Raw genomic sequence first — 21,471 nt, forward strand, 5'->3', positions numbered from 1 at the left:
AAATGAGGGAGTCAGTTAGGGACCTGCCCGATCAGGATAAGCAGCAACAAAAAAAGTGGACAAGCAAGGGCGGGTTGCAAGTCTTGGGTTGCAATGCCAAGTTGATACACATTCCCGACTGCTGCTTGGCACCCTGAAGTGTCTTGCATTGCTGTCATTCACATGGTCTGATTGCTTGCTTGCTAATATTGTGGGTTTATGAGGAGATACCCAGTACGATGCGATGCGAGGCGAGGCGAGGCGAGTGTAACCGATACGTCAGACATCTCAGAGTCATTCATTATCTATGTTGATTAATCAACGGGCTGGAGCTTCAACCACAGCACCTGGACTTCCAGTATGTATGTACGTAATAGATAGGACAGCCAGAACAGCCAGAACAGCCAGAACTCTCGGCTCAGTACTCAAAGTCATCGTCTACTCCCTTCTTAGCATTTTCCTTTTGCACCGCCTCTTGCTTGCGGTACATCTCCGCCACTGCCCGAGTCGTCGTCGCCTCATCGGGCTTCTTGTCGTCACGGCCTTTAATGAATCGTGGGAATCGAAGAGAAATCCCTTTGCCTCCGCCAGTAGTTCCCTCAAACTCGTCGGCCGCAGCCTTATAGCGCGGACTCAGTGTTAGATCAGCAGTCTTGACCTCCCAGACAAAGCGCGGCTCGAACCACACATCCGGCTGATCTTTGGGGACAGTTGAGTGGGAGTAAAACGGCTTCGGCCGGTCAATGACGATAGGAGAAAGTTGTTTATGAAGCTCCTCCAAGTCAGCCTCCGAGAAACCTGTGCCAATGTTGCAGACCGTCTCGTAGGTCTGCGTGCTCGTGTTGTAAGCAGCTAGAAGGAAGGCACCGTACACTGACGTACGCTTGCCTCGTCCGTGATATGCACCCAAAACCACGAGATCTAGGGAGTCGCCGACTCCGGCGAGGTAATCCTTTTTCACCTAGTGGCGTATTTAGTAACAGACACAAATCAGGCTCGGGTCTATTCGACGTACCTTGAGCCAGTTGCGGCTCCGCTTGCTTGGTTCATAACCACTCTCTTCAGTGTCCAGCATCTTCACCATCAACCCTTCACACGAGGCCTTTACACTTTCATCAAGTAGAGTCTGGATCTCATCCACAACGTTGGTATTCCCATACTGCGCAAACTGGAACTCGCCTTCAACAGTCTCGAATGACTCGTGAAGAAGCTCGCGACGCTCTCGCAGGCTCTTTTTCACCGTAGGCTATTGCTTCGCGTCAGTGTCTCGGGCTTGAACGATCAAAGGACAGACGTCATACCTCTCCGTTCAAGAAAAGCAGGTCAAAGGCGAACACGCAGACTTTGACTTTAACATCCTCCGCTTTGACATCCTTCCTCTTGCGAGTCATAAGTTGCTGGAATGGCAAAACCTTCTTGTTCACTGTATCCCAGGCCACGGTCTCACAATCGAGGACAAAGCTAGTGACACCGCCCTTCACCCATGTGTTGAGTTTCGCAAGCACATCGGGATACTTCTTGGACAGATCTTCCGAGTTGCGTGAGAAGATGGAGCTAAGACCCTGGCTACCACTCTGCAATGTCGCCTTTGCTCCGGGGTACTGGTGGACTGAATCGGGTGCAACATAGTGGATCTGAGCTCTCTCGCCATCATACTTATACTCACAGGTAAAGTCTTTTCCTTCGAATCGATCAAGAACCTCCGTAATGGACTTGGTTGGCTTGGCAAGCATGGGCTTGATGGGGATGCCCGGCTGCAGCTTGCAGTGCTCGTGCAGATTCGAGAGACCATGCTCGAGCATCAACGGAATAATAATCTCGTAAGCGGGCAGCTCGCTGTACACAGTCTTCAAGATAGCCTCACCCTGGGCCAACTTTTCGGTAGAGGGTGCCTTCTCTCCTCTGAACTCAGCCTCGTGCGTGACAACGGCTTGAGCGAGGGCAACAAGGACCGTCTTCTCCGCTAAACCAAGTCTAAGCTTTCCTTCTAGGAAACGGATGATATACTTGGCTTCACTCGGTCCGCCCTTGTCCTTGGTAATATCGATGCCCTTGCTGCCTTTGCCTGCAGCGGCGGTATCGGCCGCAGAAAGAAGCTTCTTGATGCCGGAGATCTTCTTATCTTGAGAACCGTGTCCCTGCACCTTCGCAATGGTAAGAAGACCTTCATGCACGCCTCTGACTGTCAAGGGCTTCGGCTTGAACATGGTCGGCTGATTGGAGCGACTCTTGGCGGCGACTAGCCCGAGGTCGCCGATCTCATGCTGATCAGCCTTGATGACGGCCAAGCTCCGTCCTGTGCTCTCACCAATCGCCTTCATGATTAGAGATTCGCCAATTCCAAGCTCAATGCCTGCATAGTCCGCAGCCAGTTTGTTGATCATAAGCTGGACAGTGGGAAGAAGGTCCTGCGGGGTCAAGCGCAGTACCTGCCGAAGAAACAGAGAGCAGTGAGCGAGGATGACCAATCTTTTGGTAGTCATTTCTATCAACGAGAAGGTCGTACACAGTGCTGCATATGGCACCGGGTCGCCAGCTTTCCAGTCCGGATAAGGCTCACTTCCGCTTGCTTTGAGCGTGGCCTGTACCTTCTCGATTTTCTTCTTTTTCACCTCCGGCTTTTCGTCTTCCTCATCCTCACTAAGCGATTGTGCTTCCTCCTCCTCTGATACTTCTTCCTCCTTCTCGGGTGTCTTTTCCCCCGAAGCTTTCTCGATTTTTAGAGATTCGGAGGGTTGGTTGGATTCGGTTTGCTTCTTCGGACTCTTCGGCGACGGTGATTTTTTCTTTGGAGAGACTTTAGGAGAGGCAGTCGATCCATTCGCTTGCGAGTTTCTCCGACGGCGCTTGGGTGCAGGCTGAACATCGCTGTCTTCATCTTCGCTGCTGTTCTCTCTCTTCGACGTGGTCGTATCCTCCTTGTCGTTTGTTTTCACTGTTTCTGGCTCGGCGCTAGAAGACTTGGCTTCGTCCATGGGTTCGTCCTTGACCTTGGCGCCGTTGACAGCGGCTGACTCTGGAGCCTCCTGGGTCTTGCTCTTTTTGCCCGAAAACGCGAGCGTGGTCTGCTTCTTAGGCGCATCTCGTGGGGCGTCGGAATTTGATCCGAAGAACCTCCTAAAGATTGTCATCATGTATTAGTTGAGAAACTCTCGGGACCAAGAATCGAGAATACCTAGGCGCCAGTCATTAAAGACGCACCCGAGAGTTAGCTGGGAATCCTTGACGTACCCCAGAGTTGCTTGTTTCCGACCCTTAGAATCCGCCATTGCGAGAAATAGTGAGGGACGGAGACGATGATCTGATCGCAGGCAGAGACTGGATACGGGCGGCCTTGTCCAGGCAAGCGAAGAATGGGGGCGCGCAAAGTGTAGGGTCGAATGCAGAGTCCTCGGAGCTGTGGTGCCAAAGGCGGGATTCCTGGGAAGGAATGGAAAAGACGGCGTAACACACGCGGAACGGTATGAAGAGAGCATAGACGTTCGCTGCTACCGCCTTTCACCTGATAATAAATTTTGCCAGCTTGTCAGTTTATATGCATTGAGGGTCTGCAGTTTCCATGGGCCAGGCACACTAGGTAGACATTGCTGCCTTCCAAATTGCTTTAAGCTTCAACGGGAGCCTTGAAGTTAACGCGACGTGACGTGACGCGAAATCAATTAGTGTCACGTGATGAGAGTCACAACTAGGGCAAGTTGTGTTGTTGGCTTGGGTTCTTGACGGGACGATGAAAATCACATCCGGGGTAACTTATCATTTACCTTAGCACCAGTGCTTGATGAGAATGCCTACTCTTGAGTCGAGTCTGGCTACAGCTCAATACAAGACCTGAGTTGAGCCAGAGTGACGCATTTGCTGATCAAACAATGCAAACCTCTCCACCTTTACCGCCCCGGGAGTCGGGCAGAAAGTGATCGCGAGGGCGGAGAGGATGGATTATCGATACTGCTTCCTTTTGATCGCTGCAATGCACAACCTGATGTTTCGTTGTAGCTAACTTGGAGGCTACTTGATAATCTGACTGAATCATTCAATGGCTGAAGTATCTCAGATTTCATGATTGCTTTCGTTACACCTAGATCAGTCTAATTCGATGGAGATCTCCCGGCAGGAAGCTTTCACCAAGGTATGACTCCAGTTCAGTATCATGTCGAACCAGACTAATGCATAACAAAGCTCAAACCACAATGTGTGGAACTGAGTGCTGTCGGCTTGCGCTTCCGTGGGAGTCAAGCATCTCCTAGTGAGGTCTTCAAGGCTTTGAAATCCGTGTACGCCGTCCTGAACGAACTCGGCAATAAAGATGCCCTGGACGAAAAGCTCGCGGAGTATGCATTCTTCCCTCTTTGTCACGTCTTCAACGAGACGCAAAGAACACCAGTCAACTCTCTGGAGCTTGCTGTCAAATGTCTGCAAATCCTGATCGAGAAAGGATGGCGGAGACGCCTATCTCCTCAAATGGGCAAACAGCTCATGATACTTCTGACCTTGATCGTGGGAGGTACGCCGAGCAAAGCCAACGGTAGCCAGCTCGCACAGGCTCGGCCAGCAGAATTGTCGATTACCGGCTTCAACTGCCTTTCAGCTATCTTTAATGTCCTTGAAGGTCCCGAGGCCACCGCCACCATCTACCACGAAGTTGGTACCGCCACTGTGGTCGATCAAACGGTCTATGTCCTGCTAGAAGGAATTAGCGACGACCAATCCGATCAACTGTGCATTTCGGCGGCCGAATCGCTCATAGCTCTTTATCATCGCATCACTGATAGGGTAGTCCTGGCTAGTATCATGCCCCGGACAGTCTCAACACTAACAAAAGTGATAAGACCCACGACGCAGACGCGGCGCTCTTACAAGCTTCTGAGTCTTTGCCTTCAAATCCTCACCTACATTCTAAGAACAGTTCTCAACGATCGAGCTTCGAAGGTGAACGAAAAACAAGATAAATCACAGAAGCCGGACGATCCGCTTGTGCTTGATGCCTCCTGGTTGAAAGCTACAGCCACGCAGATCAAGCTCGCGCTTGCCAATATTATACAGGTCAGACGGCACGAACGGCCCGAGGTACAAACGGCCCTTCGTGAACTATGCTTGATGGTGGTAGAAGAGTGTAAAGTCACGCTGCAAGAGTCGCTACCGATCATTGTCGAGACCTTGATCGTATTGTCCGACGAGGACGATAAGAATATACCGAATGAAGCATTCACAGCTCTTACCCACCACGCTACAACTTACCCAGTCGTGGTAGATAACCTCAGGGATTCTCTGCACACCTGGATCACTTCGTTCCCACGGACTATGCAAGCCAATGACGAAACAGCGAAACAATGGGCAGTTAGACAGATATCGACCGCCTTTCAGGTGTTGTCATACGTGCAGTCGAGTTCCGATATCCTGGAAAGTAGCCTGGCGTCAGGTATATGTGACAGCGTTGCTGCAGCCGTGAGCCACACAGTGAATGCACTGCAGCTTCTCAGCACCTCTGCCATACAATTTCAGAACATGGAAGTCTTGCAACATGGACGCAGCGCCGTCAGTTTCGAACCCGTGCTTATGGAACATAAAAGTCAGCGCGACACACTGCGCGATCTTCGAACCATGATTGTCAGACTGAGTTCCTCAGAATCCGGCAACAGAATCACACGTCTCATCATCAACCGACTTTACCAAGAGCACGGCGACGCCCTCATTTCACCACTGTGGCTTTCATTGAACTTTCTCACGAGTAACCTGCAGGCTACATCAGCCTTCGATGACTTTATATCGCTCGACGAACTTGAACCCTCAGGCCAACCCGCAACCAGGACTGGAATGATCGAGGAACTGTACTACATCGCACTGCCAGTCTTGAACGAGCCACTGGCCAATGACTCCCGCGACTGGCGGGTACAGGCTCTTGCGCTAGAGGCCGTCGCTCTGCAGGCCCAACAACTCGGCGAAGCCTTCCGGCCGGAATTGATGGATGCGTTGTACCCAGTCCTCCAATTACTGGCTTCGAGCAACCCAAAGCTTCAGAGACATGCGATGACGTGCTTGAACCTGCTCACGAACGCATGCAACTACAAAGACGCCAGCACTATGGTGATAGAGAACGTTGATTACCTTGTGAACTCAGTGGCGTTGAAGCTGAATACCTTCGATGTATCTCCCTATCCGCCGCAGGTGCTGCTGATGATGGTGAAGCTCTGCGGTGCCCGGCTGATCCCCTACCTGGACGATCTGGTGGATTCCATCTTCGGTATCCTAGACATGTACCACGGCTACCCCAAGCTCGTCGAGCTGATGTTCCGAACACTAGCGGCCATTGTCGACGAAGGAACCAAAACGCCCGCCGTGCTAGCAATCGGTGACGGCAAAGGCAGCACCACCCAGCCCGACCACCGCAAGAAGAGATACGAAAGCCTGCAGATCTCCACCCTCGCGCAAGACTTTGCCCAACGACGAGCCAAACGCGCCAAACTCACACACGAGCTCCCGGACGAGCCCATCTCGCACCCTCGCAAGCCGTGGAAGAGCTCACCCCAAGACGAACAACAACCACCCCCCACCGAATTCGACAACACCCTCGCCGAGCTTCTCGAGAAAGACGAATCCGACGAGCCCCTCCCAGCCCCCAAGGAACCAGAGGACGGCGAAAAGCCGCTGAGCAAACCGCACACCCTGCTCCTGCACATCGTCCGCTCGATCCCGTCCTACCTCACCTCCCCGTCCCCATACCTCCGACGCTCCCTCCTCACCATCCTCACCGACGTCTTCCCAACCCTCTCCCTCAACGAAAATAGTTTTCTGCCGCTAATCAACGACCTCTGGCCCACCCTCGCCGCCAGAATCAGCTTCCCGTCCTCCCCATTTAGCAGCACCAGCACCAGCACCAACCCCCAATCCGCACCCACACCCCTAACCCTCACCACCACCACCGCAGCCCCAAATAACCCAGAATCCCTCGAGGAAGAAACCTACGTCACCACAACCGCCTGCCATGCCATCCGCACCCTCTGCCACGCAGCCGGGGACTTCCTGGCCTCGCGCGTGGAATCCGAATTCCCCCGCTGGGAGCGCTTGTACCGCCAAACGTGGACGAAAGTCCGGCACGACGCCGAGAAGGCCCTCGAGCGGCGGTCACGGCAGCATCCACCCCACCAGCCCGACAAAAAGCTTCTCGACATCACTCCCTCAGAGAATCACCCGCGTACAGCCACAGCCACAGCCACATCCACATCCACTCCAAACCTCCACCTCAATCTCACGCAATCCCTCTCCCTCCACGCGACCAGCGCCCGCGCCTTCACGCCCCACCACGCCATCTGGCGCGGTTTGCTCCCGCTCTTCATTACCCTGCTCACGCACGTGCGGCTTCCGCTGAAGGTCGGGGATACGATCGCCCGGTTTGTGGTGGAGTGGGTGGTTTTGTTTGCGGGTGGTGGGGCGGAGGTGTATGAGCCGTGGTCGGCGAGGAAGAAATTGAGTGCTGACGGTGGTCGTGCGGATCAAACCGATGAACGATCTGCTGATCTAGGGTCGATTGAAGAGGCGCTGGAGGCGCTGGAGACGTGGAATGCGGACTTGACCTGGTTTCTCTTTCAGGAGCACCGGGCTCGCGGAGTTGGGTCGAACATCCAACAAAAGACGAGGAGTAGTCCTTTGATTTGTGAGGTGGTGGAGGAGCCTTTGAAGGTGTGGACCGTCCCGGGGACGGGGTTGAGGTTCGCAGAGTTGACTTTTTGAACATGAACAATAGTCGGGAAGTTGATCAACACAAAGTGGTACAGTATATTGCCTAAGCTGGATCTACTATTCATAGGGTGGAGATCAATGTATAGAGCAGAGAAGTTTATTGGTAGCTAACTAATATGTTCTCGTCTCGTGTAAACCTCTCAGACAACAAACTCAAGCAACAGCGGGTCAAAACCGAGTATACGCATTAAACGAGTGGAGTCGGTGAGAAAAACAATAAGCGAGGAGACAATAGGTGGAAGAATTCCCGAAAGCGATCATCTAGAACTAGAAACCAGCAAGCTGGCGGCAGTCTACTCATCGTCTTCCTCGCTCTCCTCCTCGCTCTCGGCGTTTTCAAGCCACTCGAGGAAGGGCTCAGCGGCCTTGCGGACCTTCTTGCTGGTCGAGATGTCGACGTACTTCTTGCTAGCCTTGGAACCCCAAGCCTTGAGGGTGTCCTCAGAGATGAGGTCGTGCTCGTAGTACTTGAGCAGAATGGCAGGAATCTGCCCGATCAGCTCGGGGCGGTCCTTGCCGACGAAGCGCTCGGTTCCACCCAGGAAAGCCTTCTCGTGACGCTCGGAAGTGATCATCTTCTTGAGAAGACCGGCACGGGCGGGGATCTGCTTAACGATCTTGTCGTCGAAGATGGTTTGGGCGAGAACGGCCAGAGTCTTGTGCTTGCTCTCGATGCCATACTCCTTGGCCTTCATGTAGATGTCGACATCGCTGACACCAGTGACGCCACCCTTCTGAGCAGCAGCGTCGATGATCCAGCTACCAAGCTCATCGTAGGCGGACGGGCCATCGGCACCGTCCTCGTCGGCATCCTCCAGAACGAGGGTGCGCTTGAGATCATCGGGGAGCTCCTTGGCACGAGCCTTGACGGCCTCCTCGGAGACGTCGACCGCCCAGTCATCGTCATCAATTTCATCCTCGGCCTCAATTTTCTGGGCCTGAGCCTTGATGCGGCGGGTGAGCTCGTCGTCGCTTCCTGCTTCCAGGGCGGCATCGGGGCTCTCCTCATCGCCGTTGTCGGAGTTGCTGTCTCCGGGGCTGCCATTGCTGTCACCGTTGGCTGCCTTGTTCTTCTCCTTCTTACGATCGCGGCGATCCTTCTTCGAAGCCTTGTCCTTCTTTCCTCCCTTGCCCGAGGCGACATCACGCAGGATGAAGGTGCTCAGCTTGAGACGAGAGTCGACCTCGGAACGTTGACCACAGGCCTTGCAATCCAAGAAGATCTTCTCGTCCTTGATGTTGACATCCGTTTCCGGATTCTTGCACTTCTTGCAGAGCACGAACTTGGAGATGAAGCCATCGAGATAGTCCTGAAGCTTGGGGGCATCATGAGCACCGTTGATGATCCAGCGGTCATCGGTCGGCTTAGCGTTGGCCTGAGCACCGAGCTCGAAGCCGAAGTACTTGATGACATAAGCGGGAGGCCGAGCCAGAGACTGAGCGACCGAGTTCAAGTTGACAACGACGGTCTTAATACCGTTGCCCTTGCCCTCGATCTTCGACTGCAGGCGCTCCATCTTGTAGCGGTAGAAGGGATCGGAGACATCCCGACGAATGTTGACAGTAGCCATGATGACGGTTGAGGTTGATAAAAATCTTCAGGAAGACTGATTGTTGTGGTTATATTAAGCGGGGAGGATTCTGGACCAGGGATATCTTGTAAGAACAAGACATGCGTAGATTCCTAGTTGAGAAGGAATGGTGGCGGTTTTTTGTTTTGCGATCGTTTAGAACGAGAACGATGGAGGGCAGCCCAAAAGCTTTCAGCCACAGGACTTCGAATGTCTACTACAAGGTTTCGACGTGAAGCGAAACGATTGCAGCTTGAGCGGCAGGTGGTGATCGAAATCTCTGACGCAGGACGAATACATAGACAAGTTCTCGACCGACTCTATTTTCAGTGGCTTTCTCTGGCAGGAAAGAGAGAAACCAACGGGTGGTTCTTCTGTGGGGGAGGGAAAATCGACACGGTCAGATTCGCAATCCTGGTGGAGGAATGACAGAAAGGATGGTGGCAGTGAGACTAACCAGAGTGGCTTGTGCGTGAACAAAACTTGAGGTGCAAACCAGCAGGCAGAAAGGTCGCCTGAAGGGTGATTTAATGGGACAGCAGCGTATAACGCCGATGGAGTTGGAATAAAAAAGGGGGGGAGTGGTTGACAAAAACCGAGAAGTGATGTGATAGAGAGTGGGTGAGAAAGAGAAGAGAGAAAGAGAAGGGGAAGAGAAGGAGATGCGAGCGAGGGTAGAAAAGGTAGAAAAGGTCCCCAAACAAAAAAAGTCCGACCCGTTTTGGTGCCAAGCACTGATTGGGAAGGAATGGAAAAGGCAGGCACTTCGACTCCCGGCGGCCTGAACAATATGGCCACCAAGTGAAAATTTGAGATGAAAAATGGAGACGCTGAGTCAGCTGCCTCCCTCCCCCCCCCCCCGAATTGAGTGAGGATGCCGGCCTTCCGGTTACACGTGCTCCCATTCACTCAATCCAGTCGCTAAACTATTGTTCGCTCTCTTGTAATTCTTCTACTTCTGCTCCGAGGTAAATCTTGCTTGCAACAATATCTGGGAGGCTATAGCTCGTGGTTGTGTCCGACCTTATCCCCGAGATCATCGTGTCGCTGCCTGCTCCCATGAACCCTGCTCAAGCATGCTATGGATGCCATGCATTTGTCTCAATTCGATGCTACGTGGAGATGTTAAGCACTTACGACATTATGTCCTGCCTGCTAGGCTACCATCACCCTGTAGTTACACAACCAGACTGGCCTGCTTATCCTAGACAAGATATCCCGGCCAATCTTCCTAATGAAGTAGTTCTGATGCTTGAGGACTCACCGCCGCCTGTCTTGTCACACACACAAGTCAGGCACTGTGAAATATGAGGTGCATCACGGTAGGATGTCTTCGGGATGCCTTGGACAAGCAAGGAACCTCAGAGACTAGGTCGGCTCAATGTTGCATGGCACTCGCTCGGACCCGGTGGAATATATAGTCGAGGCATTCGTAGCAGTGTGCTATGCAGTAGGCCATTCTCTGGATATTTCCAACATATCAAGGCGTCGCATTCTTTGTGTCTTTTGTCTCAGACACCAATAAAATCATCAAAATGCATATCAAAACAATTGGTGCAACAGCTTGCAGCAGCAAATCGCCATCGACCACAAGGATGTCGTCGGTCGTGCGTATAGAATGACTAACTTTCGGGCGTCCCCACACACTGCCCGACATTGCGAGAAGCCTCTTCCAACCGTCCGAGTCCTTTCACCAAGGATCTTGAATTGTGTGTAAGTCTCTCAGTGGGTATGTTTTACTCTTGATTTCCCTTCCCCGCACGGGTGCGACTAATTTGACGATGCATTAACTTGCATTGTTGGTGGCTCGCTCCCGCACCCCACGTGTGCCCCTCGTCGCAATGTCACGAAAAACTAAATTAACCGCATCTTCTAGCCCCAGGACGTTCTGATAGTCTGTAAATATGGCTCTCGATCTATCTGTATACTTGGTCACCGACTCGACCCCTGCCATTCTCAAGGGTCGGGATCTCTGTACTGTCGTCGAAGAGGCCCTCAAAGGAGGTACGTGCTTTCTCTGTCTGCCAGAGACATCTCCACTGACCACTTATCTCAGGCGTGACTATTGTGCAGTACCGCGAGAAGAAGGCCGACACGGGAGCTCAAATCGAGACAGCCAGGAAGCTGCACCAGATCACCAAGGCCTATGGAGTGCCATTGCTGATCAACGACCGTGTTGATGTTGCTCTGGCCGTGGGAGCGGAGGGTGTCCACCTTGGCCAAGATGACATGGGTATGCATCTCCCAACCCCGTCTTGCAATCTACCGCGCTAACTGCTTGCAGCGATTGAGGTAGCGAAAAAGCTTCTCCCAGAGAATGCCATCATCGGTATCAGCGCGGGGTCTGTTGAGGAGGCCCAGAAGGCGATTGCGGCGGGCGCCGACTATCTCGGCATTGGCACCATGTTCGCCACGCAAACGTAGGTGCCATCTGTTGACTCACCAGCACAAGACATCGATTGACCAGGTCAGGAAAACGAACACAAAATTAATCCTTGGTACAGCCGGTACCCAAGCCATTCTGGAAGCCATCTCCGAGACGGGCCGGACGGTGGGAACCGTCTCCATCGGTGGAATCAAGCAGTCGAATGTGCAACGCGTCTTGTACCAGTCCCGTGCGCCGAACAAGGGGTTGGATGGCGTTGCCATCGTCAGTGGTATCATGGCTGCTGATGATCCCAAGGCTGCCGCGGCCGAGTTCGTCAAGCTCGTTGCCAGCCCCCCTGCATTCGTACACAGTGAGCCGTCGGCTTCGGCGCGGGACACCACCGCACTCCTCAAGCAGGTTCCCCAGGCGATTCAAGATATGGTAAAGGCTCATCCGCTGGTACACAATATGATCAACTATGTCGTGGCCAACTTTGTTGCCAACGTCGCTCTTTCCATGTACGATACCCCCTCGCGGTGCTCACATACTTGACAGCAGGGCTGATAACGTGTAGGGGCGCTTCCCCAATCATGTCTCCATACGGCGACGAAGCCGTCGACCTCCGTCAATTCGGCGGTGCGCTGGTGATCAACATGGGCACTCTCACCAGCGAGAGCATCCCCAATTACCTCAAGGCTCTGCAAGCATACAACGAGCGCGGAAACCCGGTGGTATACGATCCAGTCGGCGCGGCTGCGACCGGCATCCGTCGGGGCGCAGTCAAGCAGCTCATGGCGGGGGGATACTTCAACCTCATCAAGGGCAACGAGGGTGAAATTCGACAGGTATTCGGGAGCAGTGGCGTGACACAGAGGGGTGTCGACAGCGGCCCCAGCAGCCTTGACGACCAAGGAAAGGCTCGGTTGGCTCTTGAGCTTGCTAAGCGAGAGCGTAAGTTTGACTACACGCTTCCATCAATATACATTCTCACAAATTATCTAGGGAACCTCGTTCTCCTGACCGGTGCGGTTGATTACCTGAGCGACGGCGAGCGCGTCATTGCCGTGGAAAACGGCCACGAACTTCTCGGCCAGGTCACGGGAGTAAGTGCACCGACCCCTTTTTTTGATCTGCAAATGCTAATGAAGGAACAGACCGGCTGTGCTGTTGGTACGGTTGCTGGATGCTTTCTGGCCGCCAATCCGAAAGACAAGCTTCTTGCCGTGCTGGCGGGTCTTCTGATGTACGAGATCGCTGCCGAGAACGCGGCGGCGAGGGAGGATGTGCGGGGGCCGGGAAGCTTTGTTCCTGCTTTCCTGGATGAGCTGTATGCCATCCGGCAGGCCGCGTCGAAGGGGGACGACAGTTGGTTTAGTGAGCGGGCGAAGGTGCGAGAGATTTCTCTGTAGATAGAGTGGTACCCAGTTGTTATGATGTGTGTAGTTATAGTACAGTATGTTCCGGCAGTTTGATATGTCTGCCCGATAAACAAGGCAGCCAATACCTCGGCCCTTCCCCGCACCGGACCCGTCCGTTTCCCCGCTCTGCATTCCAACTGCAACTGCACTGCAATCTCCTGCTGATCTTTCCTATAAATTCTCCCCAATACGTCCCTCCCTACCACTGACCACATTCTCAGCAACGTGTAAGAAGCTTATACTCTGCAAAAATGGCCACTCTCACTCGAGCCACGCGCATCCGTATGCCCTATCCTCGCCCCTCCCATTTCCACTACCGTCGAAAACATCAAACTAACCCACTACCCTGAAATCACCAGGCAATCCCGCCCTCTTGTACGTCTCACCAACCCACCCCTCAAAGCCTTGCACCACCCCCCTAAACCACTCCAACTAACAACAAACAAAGCATCTGCGACATCCAAGAAAAATTCCGCAATGTAATCCACGAATTCCCCAAAGTGTACGTCCCCATCCCCAATCCCATCCCTAGTCCCCCCGGAACCACCAACTAACAATCCCAAGAATAACAACAACCACCAAACTCCTGCGCGCGACGCAACCGCTAAACGTGCCAATCTACGTGACGACCCAAAACCGCGCCCGCCTCGGCGACACCGTCTCCGAACTGAGCCCGTACCTGCAGCCCCCACCCTCCTCCTCCACCTCCTCCCAAACCAGAGTCCTTGCCAACATCGACAAGACGCTCTTCTCGATGATCACGCCGGAGCTGGCCAGCCTGCTGCCCAACCCGCAGCAGGGCGAGACGCCCCTGGACGCGATCCTGGTGGGGATCGAGACGCACATCTGCGTGACGCAGACGACGCTGGACCTGCTGAGCCGCGGGCACCGGGTGTACGTGATCGTGGACGGGGTGAGCAGCGCGCACGCGGAGGAGCGCGGGGTGGCACTGCAGCGGTTGCGGGATGCGGGGGCGACGGTGACGACGAGCGAGGGGGTGGTGTTTGAGATGCTGGGGGATGCGGGGCATGCGGCCTTCAAGGGGGTGAGTGGGGTGGTGAAGGAGATGAAGGAGGAGACGAGGGGGGCGTTGGAGGCTTTGGCGAGGATTTAATGTTTCTTTTTAAAGGGGATTAAGGGGGTGAAGGGGGGAAGGGGAGTACTTGTTGGATGGAAGCAGAGACTGGGTTTGAGGTACTTAATAGACAGATTATACTACCAAGTACTGCACTAGGTATATGAGGATGAGAGTATGCGAGGGTCAAGGCCTTTACATTGCTTCGTTTATGGTCATTACTACTGCAGACAGACACAAAAGTGATCGGAGGGGAAATTTACGCCGTGGACCCTGCGCCCTAATCTATTTCATTTAGAGCCAGTACCGGTCGTCATGCTGCGAGGCGCAGCGGACGATTGAGACGCCGTATTGAGCCATCCAAACGCCGACGCCCCGCCAACCGGGTTGGATGCCCACGGTTTAGCAGTGTGCACGCCACCGTCGGGCGAGGTGCGGGTCGAGGTCGGCTGCACAACATCGGCCGGCGAGCTGCTGCCCGGGCCGGTGGTCATCGTCACCGTTCGAGATGGCGCCTTGCTAGGCCGTAGTACTTTCATAGTACGGCCCCGAGGAGGCTTGCCCGTCGCCGCGGAGGCATTCGGATCGCTTTTGGCATCGCGTTTCCACGAGCCCCAAACTCCGGACGCTTCCGCACGAGCCGGCCCACTCGACACGATCCCGGCAGGCTTCTCCTGTCCTTGAACTGGCACCGGATCTGCCAAGGTTTCCGGTGTCTCCGAGAAATGCGCCTTTCGACTATCCTCGGAGTCTTCCGTGAAATATTGCGTTGAGTCGCTGGTAGAAGCCGCTCGTCGAGATGTACTGACAGGGCGTCCGATGACACCCACAGGCGCATGGCCATTCATGTCCGCCGGGGTATCGACTGGGACGGGTTGTCGCTCCTTCCAGCCCGCGCGTGAAACATCCGAAGCCGTGCATAGTGACTTGAAGACAGCGTCGTCCTCGGGCCGGACAAGAGGGATGGATATCTTATTACGCTCGTCATCGACCATGATGATCTTATCTTGAGAGAACAGCACGTCGGCGTTGTGGGAGCGGAGCACATCACTGCCAAGGACAATCTGCACGGACGAGTCCCTGGGGTCGATCTCACGAACCAGGAACCGAACAGTCAAAGTAGGAACCTGGGGGGCAGGACTACTGGACCGCGAGGAGGATTGGTGCACGCTAGCTTCGGGAAGGTACATAGGGAGCTTGATGTACTGCACCTCGCCGTCCTGGACCAGCTGATCTTCCCAGCCGAATCTCCGGACCATCGGATACCCCAGTGAAGAGGTATAGGAGCCAGTGCAGATGGCCGCATACAATAGGGACTCGTTAGAAAAGTTGGTTGTCAACCAGCACCGGATGATGCACGGCACTGGCCCAAGAAGGAAAAAGCCGGGCGAGGGAATGAGTGGCGATCCTACAGCGGAAGAAGCCATCATTCTGCTGGTTGTCTCTAAGCCTAGACTATTCGTTCGAGCGGAATGGTGCGAGTGCCCCGAGGAGCTTTGTCGTCCGTCTGACCGATGCGATAGCGACCGCTCAGTCATAGGGTGGCTGCCTAGGCCACTTCCCGTCCTCAACGGCAGCTCGCTAGTTGATCGACTGGCTTGTCCATAGTAACCGTGGATGGCACTCTCGTCGAACCGAACGCTGTTGGCCCGTGAGGTCCCACGCCTAGGCTCCTCCTCGGTTTCCAGACCCATGGTATTGACCACCGTGTGATGATTTCCCTGATCGAAACCCCTGAACGCGTCGGAGGGAGTATGGAAGACCGACTCTGTAGACAGATGACATCTTAGCCAAACTCCGGAGATGAGGCATAAAGAATACACATACCCGCCGGGATTGTGCCCCCAACAGAGGTGGGAAATGGCGATAAAGGACCCCAGACGCTTCTCAGCCTTGCATCCTCGTCTCTGCGCCGCTCGAGTCTTGCTATCCGCTCTGCCTGTTCGAACTGGGCGGCGTGAAGCTCCTTAATCTCTTCGAAGACGCGCCAGATGTCGTCGCGTGAGGCAAAAGGGAACTGTGCATCCATGTCCAAGTGTGCAAACTGTGCAAAGCGGAGTGATGGGCGGCAGACCCAAGAACCTCTAACAGAATGTTGACGGCACGATTTCACCAGAACTATCACACATACAACACAGTCTTCGTATGAAGTGCCGTTATCGCCCAGTCCTCAGTGATCTGGTCAGGCCCGCTTGCTGATTCCGACGGTCCGCTGTTCCTCCAAAACTCCTCCTCCCTCGTACACTGTGAGACGGCCCTACGGCCGTCCACCCGGTCTGCTAAATGCGAATATTCGTGAAGTGATCTAGAGGCATATACAAACACTTGATGGCCGATATACGAAGGAAGTGGCTGATAAAGCGTGCCGGACGATGGACGATAAGAGTAGAGAGGAAAAGGCGGGAGGATATGCGGATGGAACGGATGAGACGTCGGAGCAGAGGTTGAGCGATGCAGCGTAGAGGACGACCACTTCACCGGTTGAGGGTCTGAAGATCGAGCAAGGAGTGTTTATGAACACGAATCTCTATCGGCAATTCCTAGAGCAGCAGAAGAGAACGCGAGATATTCCTGGCCTGAGGGGGTCTGATGAGAGGCGAGGATGGGCAGTGGGTTCTTTCTTTCCGACGGATCAAGGAAACGAAGGCGTGAGCGGGCCGATAGGAAACAGCTGAGAAAAAGGATCAATGCGAGGTTTATGGCAAGTAAGTGAGAGAGTTTGGTAAGCCGGAGTATAGTGAGATAAAAAGCGAAGGAAGGCTGGGAAGAGTGAGGAGGTTGTGAAGTGCCGTTGGATTGGAAATCATGAGGGGATCCCAATTCGACAGCCTGGAAACCAACTTGGAACCTTGACCCGCCGGCGGCAACCGCCCTCGGCTGAATCTAGACCGCTTTCATCATCGCCATTTCTTTGACCTTCCTCCAATTTATTCTTGTTGCCACAGAGTACCGTGGTGCATCATTGACATCGTTCTTTCATCTAACAGATACATGTATTGAACCACAGTGATCAAGTCTTATGACCTCTACGTTCTTAGCAACGGCAACCCAGAGCAGATGGAGATCTCTTGGTTAACCTACGTTCTGATCTATATATATACAATCCCGCACTCCACAACCGACACCAATCTTTCACCGCGGAGCCTGAGGCCAGGGAGGGAAAATCATCGGAATATTCTGCGGCAGCATATCCGGCCAGTTTGCCTCAATCGCCTTCATCAATGCATCGTACACGATGCGGTACCCTTCCCCGGTCAAATGTAGTCCATCGGTGAACAAGCGCGCGAACTTCTCGTCGTTCGGCAACTCCCTCGACCCCACCAAGGGCTGACCCTCTTTCCATCCCACCGCCGTCATGAATGCGGTCCAGACGTCCACGACCGGGATCCCCAGGGAAGCTGCGAGGTCGCGGGCGCCCTCAGCGTAGACTTTGGCGTTCTGGTTCGTGCGCGTCGGATGCGGGTTCCCCTTGCCCTTGTCGAAGAACTCCAGCTGGTATTCGTTGATTGGAGGCGGGGTAATGATGAGGATGCGCGGGTTCTGCGCGACCGTGGCGGGGTGTTGAATGATACGTTTGAGGTTTTCCTTGTACTGCTCCAAGGGGACGTACTGATTGAAAGCGGGGAGACAGGAATCATTGGCGCCGAACCAGAGGGTCTATAATCAGTGTTATCCAGGTGTTTTGTCTCGTGAAGGAGGCTTCGATCGTGGCTTACCATGAGTCGCACATTGGCCCTCTCCGGGGGAGGGATGCATTGCGATACCACTTTGATGGCGTGGCAGGTGGCATAACCGCTACAGTCCGAGCAGTGAAGGGTCAGTTTGGTTACTGGATGTAGTGCGACAGATGGGTTCTCACGCTAAGCCACGATTCACCACGTCGAAGCGGCGACTGTATGCTACAAACGAGTTAGTATAGTCGAAAGTCGAGGGTGTCTTGAGGCTTCACTCACCATGCTGCAATGCGGCGTGAAACCCGAAGCCCATATCCTGGTTGCTACCAAACTCGGTGATAGAATCGCCGAACAGAAGGATCTGATCGTACGGCTTGTAGGGTTGCTCGTGCCCATTGGCTGGGACTCCGTTCGCCATGTTGTTGTAGTACAGAAGTACCTGCAGATGAACAAAGGGGTTTGAAGATAGTTGGAACACACTCCAACGAGACGAAGCTTTTATTTCGAGCTGCTTAGTGGGGGAGGGGTTAGTAGCGCTTACGGCCAATCTAACTTGTCCATCGATAACGATAACCGATGCAGCTACTCAGCAATTTGACCAACCTGACCGACCCTTGACCGGTAGTTATACTTGCCTAATTTTGCTGTTGTACAGGTATAGACAGCTGCGTTCCTGAAATTGAGAAGATGAGTGTCCTATATATTGATCTCTTAATCGTGACAGGCACCGAAGGTTCCGGCGAGGCCACTGCTGGGATTGGGGAATGAGGGACTCTTTCCCGAAGTTTCTCCACCAACGAGCGTCCGCAGAGGTACCCGAATCCTTGGATCATCTGCGACAAAAGCACGGCACGTCTCAAGGTGCATCCATCTTTAAGGACATCAAAGCATCGGATTTGATAGGGAACATCATTGATTATATATGGCCTGTGAGATTCACAATGTGTGGATACCAATACTCGTTGATTGATTTCTACGGAATATAATCATCTCTTCGTTCATTCGTCCCAGATATCCACACTACCACCATGGTAAGCAGATTATATACAGGTCACTTGACCACCTACTTGCCTTCCATGTATACTTCAGCTCTAGAAGCCACCTTGACTGGGAGCCTAGCAATTCACTTGAACCATATATCAGGAGTAGTAGAGATCCCCCGGTAATCAGTTTAGGTATATCCTATCATTCTAAATGACAAGATATGACCGCGGCTAAGTCACTGGCGCAAGTCAGATTAATGGCGCTGGAATGTATCACATGACCTTCAGTAAGCCAGCCAGCCACCAATCGACGACAACGGAGCGGATGGTTGACTCCCCGGCTCCAGCGCATCCCTTCCGTCACTCCTCCCGTTGCATGCTCAATTTAGCTCCCATCATCCTCGATCAAGAAACCAAATTTGTTCAATGTTCCATGGCCCACGAGTAGTCATTGCAAACATGGGTACTCGGGGCTTATGGAATGTGCGTGTCGATGGTAAGCCTAGGGATGGGACAATGGCTGTGTACGAAATTGACATCCTGTATAGGGAAGTGGTACCGCGTCTTTCACAGATCAACGGCGCGTATAACTTCTCCAGACGCACCTGCTACTCTGCGAACCGTTAGAAAGGTAGTCTCGGAGACTGCCATAGAGAACTGGGAATCAATACCTTTTCCCTCACCACTCCACATCAACCTAGATTATGTATACAACATCGATAAGGACCTAGGAGTCATAATGGTAACTCAATGGACGGCCATCAGCGGTGCACTTTACCGGTTAATCCGACAGGCAAAGCTTGCTGCAATTGAAGATCCCTCACTCAGCACGCTAGATGATATTCTTGTTGATAACGAAGATATCACTAAGCAGCATCGCACACAGTATACTGAAACGGGACTAACAACATCACTAACGCTCAAGATAAACATCGCAAAGCCCACGTCTTTGACTGAGCTCCAACTTCGTTTGTTTACAGACTTCGTTTCTCTGTGGCGGTTCTATTTTGATGACCTACCGTCCTGGTCACATGACTCGCGTTTTCGAAAGACCCTTGCCATTGGCCTTCTGCGTATCGCTGCATGGGATCTCGAAATACTATCCGACACAGACACCGAAGGGATCCCAGAAGATATTATAGAAGAGATCCCAATCGGATCCTACTCTATCCCAAAGTGGTCGGCTCCGTCTGAAAACATTTTCTGGCTTCTTGGGTTTCTAGTCACTGTATCCAGTGCGTCAGACACGCTTGAGAACACCGTCCAAGATACTCAGAGATATCTGGATAAGGAACAGTGTAAAAGCCTGTTATCCATGTTATTCTAACCTCTTTAGGTTACGTTACTCTCCTCGAAATAACTGGTACAGGTGTACAGTACTCGCCGACCATACCTCTTGTCATCAACTCTTCGGCCATACAACCCTCACCTGGATTTCGAGCTCTAATTCTGTTCTATCTTTGAACCTTTAGAAAATACCCCACAGGGAAAAATGGGGGATCAACTTACCCACTGAGATTCTTGATAGAATACTCAGGGCCTTGGCGCCCAAGGACGTAATCTCGTTTGCCCGAGCATCTACCGCAGTGGATAGATGGTATTATTCATCTCTTCCTCAATTGGACAGAGTCCTTGTGCGGAGTTTTGATTTCTCGATACCATGCTGTGGAGAACGACACAACCCCAACGGAGACGGTGTCTCCTGCTCGACCTGTTATACGTGGTACCACAGCGAGTGTGCTGGTCTCAGCTCTGAATCACAAGGTAATGGATATATATGTGCAGAGTGCCACCAAAACGGAGCAAGCAAGAGTCTGGAGGCCGGGGCTATCTACAGAGCACACCGGAAGATAAGATCGAAGCCCAGCTGCAAGGTGACTGTCGACGGTGAGGTAAAAGTGCTCAACTTGCGCACGGCGAAGCCAGCGGCCCGTCGGCCTGAACGGTTCCTCTTTAGAGGCCTATCAATTCCTCCCAACGATCTCAATTACACCATCCGCTTCAATCGCGTTTTCTCCGGTCTAGCATACGGCCTTGACGAGGTATGAGATACATAATAATCTAGCGATTGCAATCCTGTATTTGGTTTAGAGGGATCAGGCCTGTAGAAGCCGAGAGAATTCCATCTCTGCTTTGTAGCTCTCCGTCCCAGCTGTTCTGTCAAAATCAACCCTGGACCCTCCTGCCCCAGGCCAGGCATTTCTCGCCTCGACAACCACAATCGCACCCCCAACCGCTTTCGTAAGTCACAAAACGGCAGCAACTGCCCAGCCTGCCCGTGGGGACCACGAGCACCAAAGCAAAGTACTGTACATGTGGGGATGCACCCAGGTCTTATAGGATCGAAGCCCGGAGACGGGGACCATGTACCCCGGCCTGTGTCGTACATCGTATCCTCCCACAAGCACCTCAACCAGACCCAGAACCCACCGTTCCACAAAGCAAGAATTAATAACTCCCCACCGAATCGAGTGTATCGACAAAGTCACCATGGATACATCCGCGGGGATCCGAACGATGCTGCTACGAGTATACTCGGACGGATTCCGCCCCACAACTCACACCCATTCATCCGAGTGAAGCTGGCGCTACTGAGTAGAAGCAGCTGTGGAGGAGTCTACCGTCCAGAACGATTGGGGAGAGCTGATGTGAGCGCTGTGGAGAGGACT

At 53.3% G+C, this 21,471-nt stretch overlaps 8 protein-coding genes across 8 annotated transcripts; 4 read left to right on the plus strand and 4 right to left on the minus strand.

The window, feature by feature from the left end:
• Positions 1-325: 325 nt before the first annotated feature.
• Positions 326-3,319, minus strand: BO95DRAFT_446711 (DNA ligase (ATP) CDC9). The gene is made up of 4 exons (XM_025587448.1): positions 3,211-3,319; positions 1,281-3,096; positions 995-1,225; positions 326-940 (listed from the first exon to the last, which is right to left on the minus strand). The coding sequence occupies exons 1-4, from the start codon at positions 3,246-3,248 to the stop codon at positions 398-400; spliced, it is 2,628 nt and encodes an 875-aa protein (XP_025438214.1). The 5' UTR covers positions 3,249-3,319; the 3' UTR covers positions 326-397.
• Positions 3,320-3,951: 632 nt separating this feature from the next.
• On the plus strand, positions 3,952-7,801 carry BO95DRAFT_517743 (uncharacterized protein). Its single transcript, XM_025591920.1, has 2 exons — positions 3,952-4,105; positions 4,156-7,801. Exons 1-2 carry the CDS (start codon positions 4,073-4,075, stop codon positions 7,702-7,704), a joined length of 3,582 nt encoding a protein of 1,193 aa, XP_025438215.1. The 5' UTR covers positions 3,952-4,072; the 3' UTR covers positions 7,705-7,801.
• BO95DRAFT_397773 (translation initiation factor eIF5) lies at positions 7,796-9,752 on the minus strand. Its single transcript, XM_025583787.1, has 2 exons — positions 9,742-9,752; positions 7,796-9,658 (listed from the first exon to the last, which is right to left on the minus strand). Exon 2 carries the CDS (start codon positions 9,282-9,284, stop codon positions 8,007-8,009), a length of 1,278 nt encoding a protein of 425 aa, XP_025438216.1. The 5' UTR covers positions 9,285-9,658; positions 9,742-9,752; the 3' UTR covers positions 7,796-8,006.
• Positions 9,753-10,949: 1,197 nt separating this feature from the next.
• Positions 10,950-13,163, plus strand: BO95DRAFT_446716 (bifunctional hydroxyethylthiazole kinase/thiamine-phosphate diphosphorylase). Its single transcript, XM_025587449.1, has 8 exons — positions 10,950-11,013; positions 11,161-11,288; positions 11,341-11,517; positions 11,569-11,704; positions 11,757-12,170; positions 12,227-12,603; positions 12,655-12,755; positions 12,807-13,163. Exons 2-8 carry the CDS (start codon positions 11,189-11,191, stop codon positions 13,059-13,061), a joined length of 1,560 nt encoding a protein of 519 aa, XP_025438217.1. The 5' UTR covers positions 10,950-11,013; positions 11,161-11,188; the 3' UTR covers positions 13,062-13,163.
• Positions 13,164-13,234: 71 nt separating this feature from the next.
• On the plus strand, positions 13,235-14,184 carry BO95DRAFT_422167 (putative isochorismatase family hydrolase; the record flags this gene model as incomplete). The annotated part of the gene is made up of 4 exons (XM_025584586.1): positions 13,235-13,352; positions 13,430-13,445; positions 13,519-13,572; positions 13,635-14,184. Exons 1-4 carry the CDS (start codon positions 13,322-13,324, stop codon positions 14,182-14,184), a joined length of 651 nt encoding a protein of 216 aa, XP_025438218.1. The 5' UTR covers positions 13,235-13,321.
• A 189-nt stretch (positions 14,185-14,373) lies between these two features.
• BO95DRAFT_259713 (uncharacterized protein) lies at positions 14,374-16,416 on the minus strand. The gene is made up of 2 exons (XM_025581493.1): positions 15,973-16,416; positions 14,374-15,913 (listed from the first exon to the last, which is right to left on the minus strand). Exons 1-2 carry the CDS (start codon positions 16,172-16,174, stop codon positions 14,436-14,438), a joined length of 1,680 nt encoding a protein of 559 aa, XP_025438219.1. The 5' UTR covers positions 16,175-16,416; the 3' UTR covers positions 14,374-14,435.
• Positions 16,417-17,208: 792 nt separating this feature from the next.
• Positions 17,209-18,525, minus strand: BO95DRAFT_446718 (SGNH/GDSL hydrolase family protein). Its single transcript, XM_025587450.1, has 4 exons — positions 18,099-18,525; positions 18,005-18,044; positions 17,862-17,940; positions 17,209-17,802 (listed from the first exon to the last, which is right to left on the minus strand). Exons 1-4 carry the CDS (start codon positions 18,235-18,237, stop codon positions 17,278-17,280), a joined length of 783 nt encoding a protein of 260 aa, XP_025438220.1. The 5' UTR covers positions 18,238-18,525; the 3' UTR covers positions 17,209-17,277.
• Positions 18,526-19,261: 736 nt separating this feature from the next.
• Positions 19,262-20,850, plus strand: BO95DRAFT_456401 (PHD finger domain-containing protein; the record flags this gene model as incomplete). Its single annotated transcript, XM_025588399.1, has 5 exons — positions 19,262-19,298; positions 19,351-20,063; positions 20,108-20,253; positions 20,289-20,566; positions 20,588-20,850. 5 exons carry the CDS (start codon positions 19,262-19,264, stop codon positions 20,848-20,850), a joined length of 1,437 nt encoding a protein of 478 aa, XP_025438221.1.
• Between the last annotated feature and the right edge of the window lie 621 nt (positions 20,851-21,471).

The sequence above is a fragment of the Aspergillus brunneoviolaceus genome (assembly GCF_003184695.1).
Source record: "Aspergillus brunneoviolaceus CBS 621.78 unplaced genomic scaffold BO95scaffold_75, whole genome shotgun sequence".
Classification (NCBI taxonomy): domain Eukaryota; kingdom Fungi; phylum Ascomycota; class Eurotiomycetes; order Eurotiales; family Aspergillaceae; genus Aspergillus; species Aspergillus brunneoviolaceus.

Bases quoted from the DNA above. Each gene is read 5' to 3' on its own strand.
- BO95DRAFT_397773 (XM_025583787.1), bottom strand. From the start codon at position 9,284: ATGGCTACTGTCAACATTCGTCGGGATGTCTCCGATCCCTTCTACCGC.
- BO95DRAFT_259713 (XM_025581493.1), bottom strand. From the start codon at position 16,174: ATGGATGCACAGTTCCCTTTTGCCTCACGCGACGACATCTGGCGCGTC. The intron at 15,914-15,972 runs GTATGTGTATTC...ATCTGTCTACAG, and splicing joins TGGGGGCACAATCCCGGCGG to AGTCGGTCTTCCATACTCCC.
- BO95DRAFT_446716 (XM_025587449.1), top strand. From the start codon at position 11,189: ATGGCTCTCGATCTATCTGTATACTTGGTCACCGACTCGACCCCTGCC. The intron at 11,289-11,340 runs GTACGTGCTTTC...CACTTATCTCAG, and splicing joins CGAAGAGGCCCTCAAAGGAG to GCGTGACTATTGTGCAGTAC. The intron at 12,604-12,654 runs GTAAGTTTGACT...CAAATTATCTAG, and splicing joins TGAGCTTGCTAAGCGAGAGC to GGAACCTCGTTCTCCTGACC.
- BO95DRAFT_446718 (XM_025587450.1), bottom strand. From the start codon at position 18,237: ATGGCGAACGGAGTCCCAGCCAATGGGCACGAGCAACCCTACAAGCCG. The intron at 18,045-18,098 runs GTGAGTGAAGCC...ACTCGTTTGTAG, and splicing joins TCACGCCGCATTGCAGCATG to CATACAGTCGCCGCTTCGAC. The intron at 17,803-17,861 runs GTAAGCCACGAT...CACTGATTATAG, and splicing joins GGGCCAATGTGCGACTCATG to ACCCTCTGGTTCGGCGCCAA.
- BO95DRAFT_517743 (XM_025591920.1), top strand. From the start codon at position 4,073: ATGGAGATCTCCCGGCAGGAAGCTTTCACCAAG. The intron at 4,106-4,155 runs GTATGACTCCAG...TGCATAACAAAG, and splicing joins GGCAGGAAGCTTTCACCAAG to CTCAAACCACAATGTGTGGA.
- BO95DRAFT_446711 (XM_025587448.1), bottom strand. From the start codon at position 3,248: ATGGCGGATTCTAAGGGTCGGAAACAAGCAACTCTGGG. The intron at 1,226-1,280 runs GTATGACGTCTG...GCGAAGCAATAG, and splicing joins TGCTTTTCTTGAACGGAGAG to CCTACGGTGAAAAAGAGCCT. The intron at 941-994 runs GTACGTCGAATA...ATACGCCACTAG, and splicing joins GGAGCCGCAACTGGCTCAAG to GTGAAAAAGGATTACCTCGC.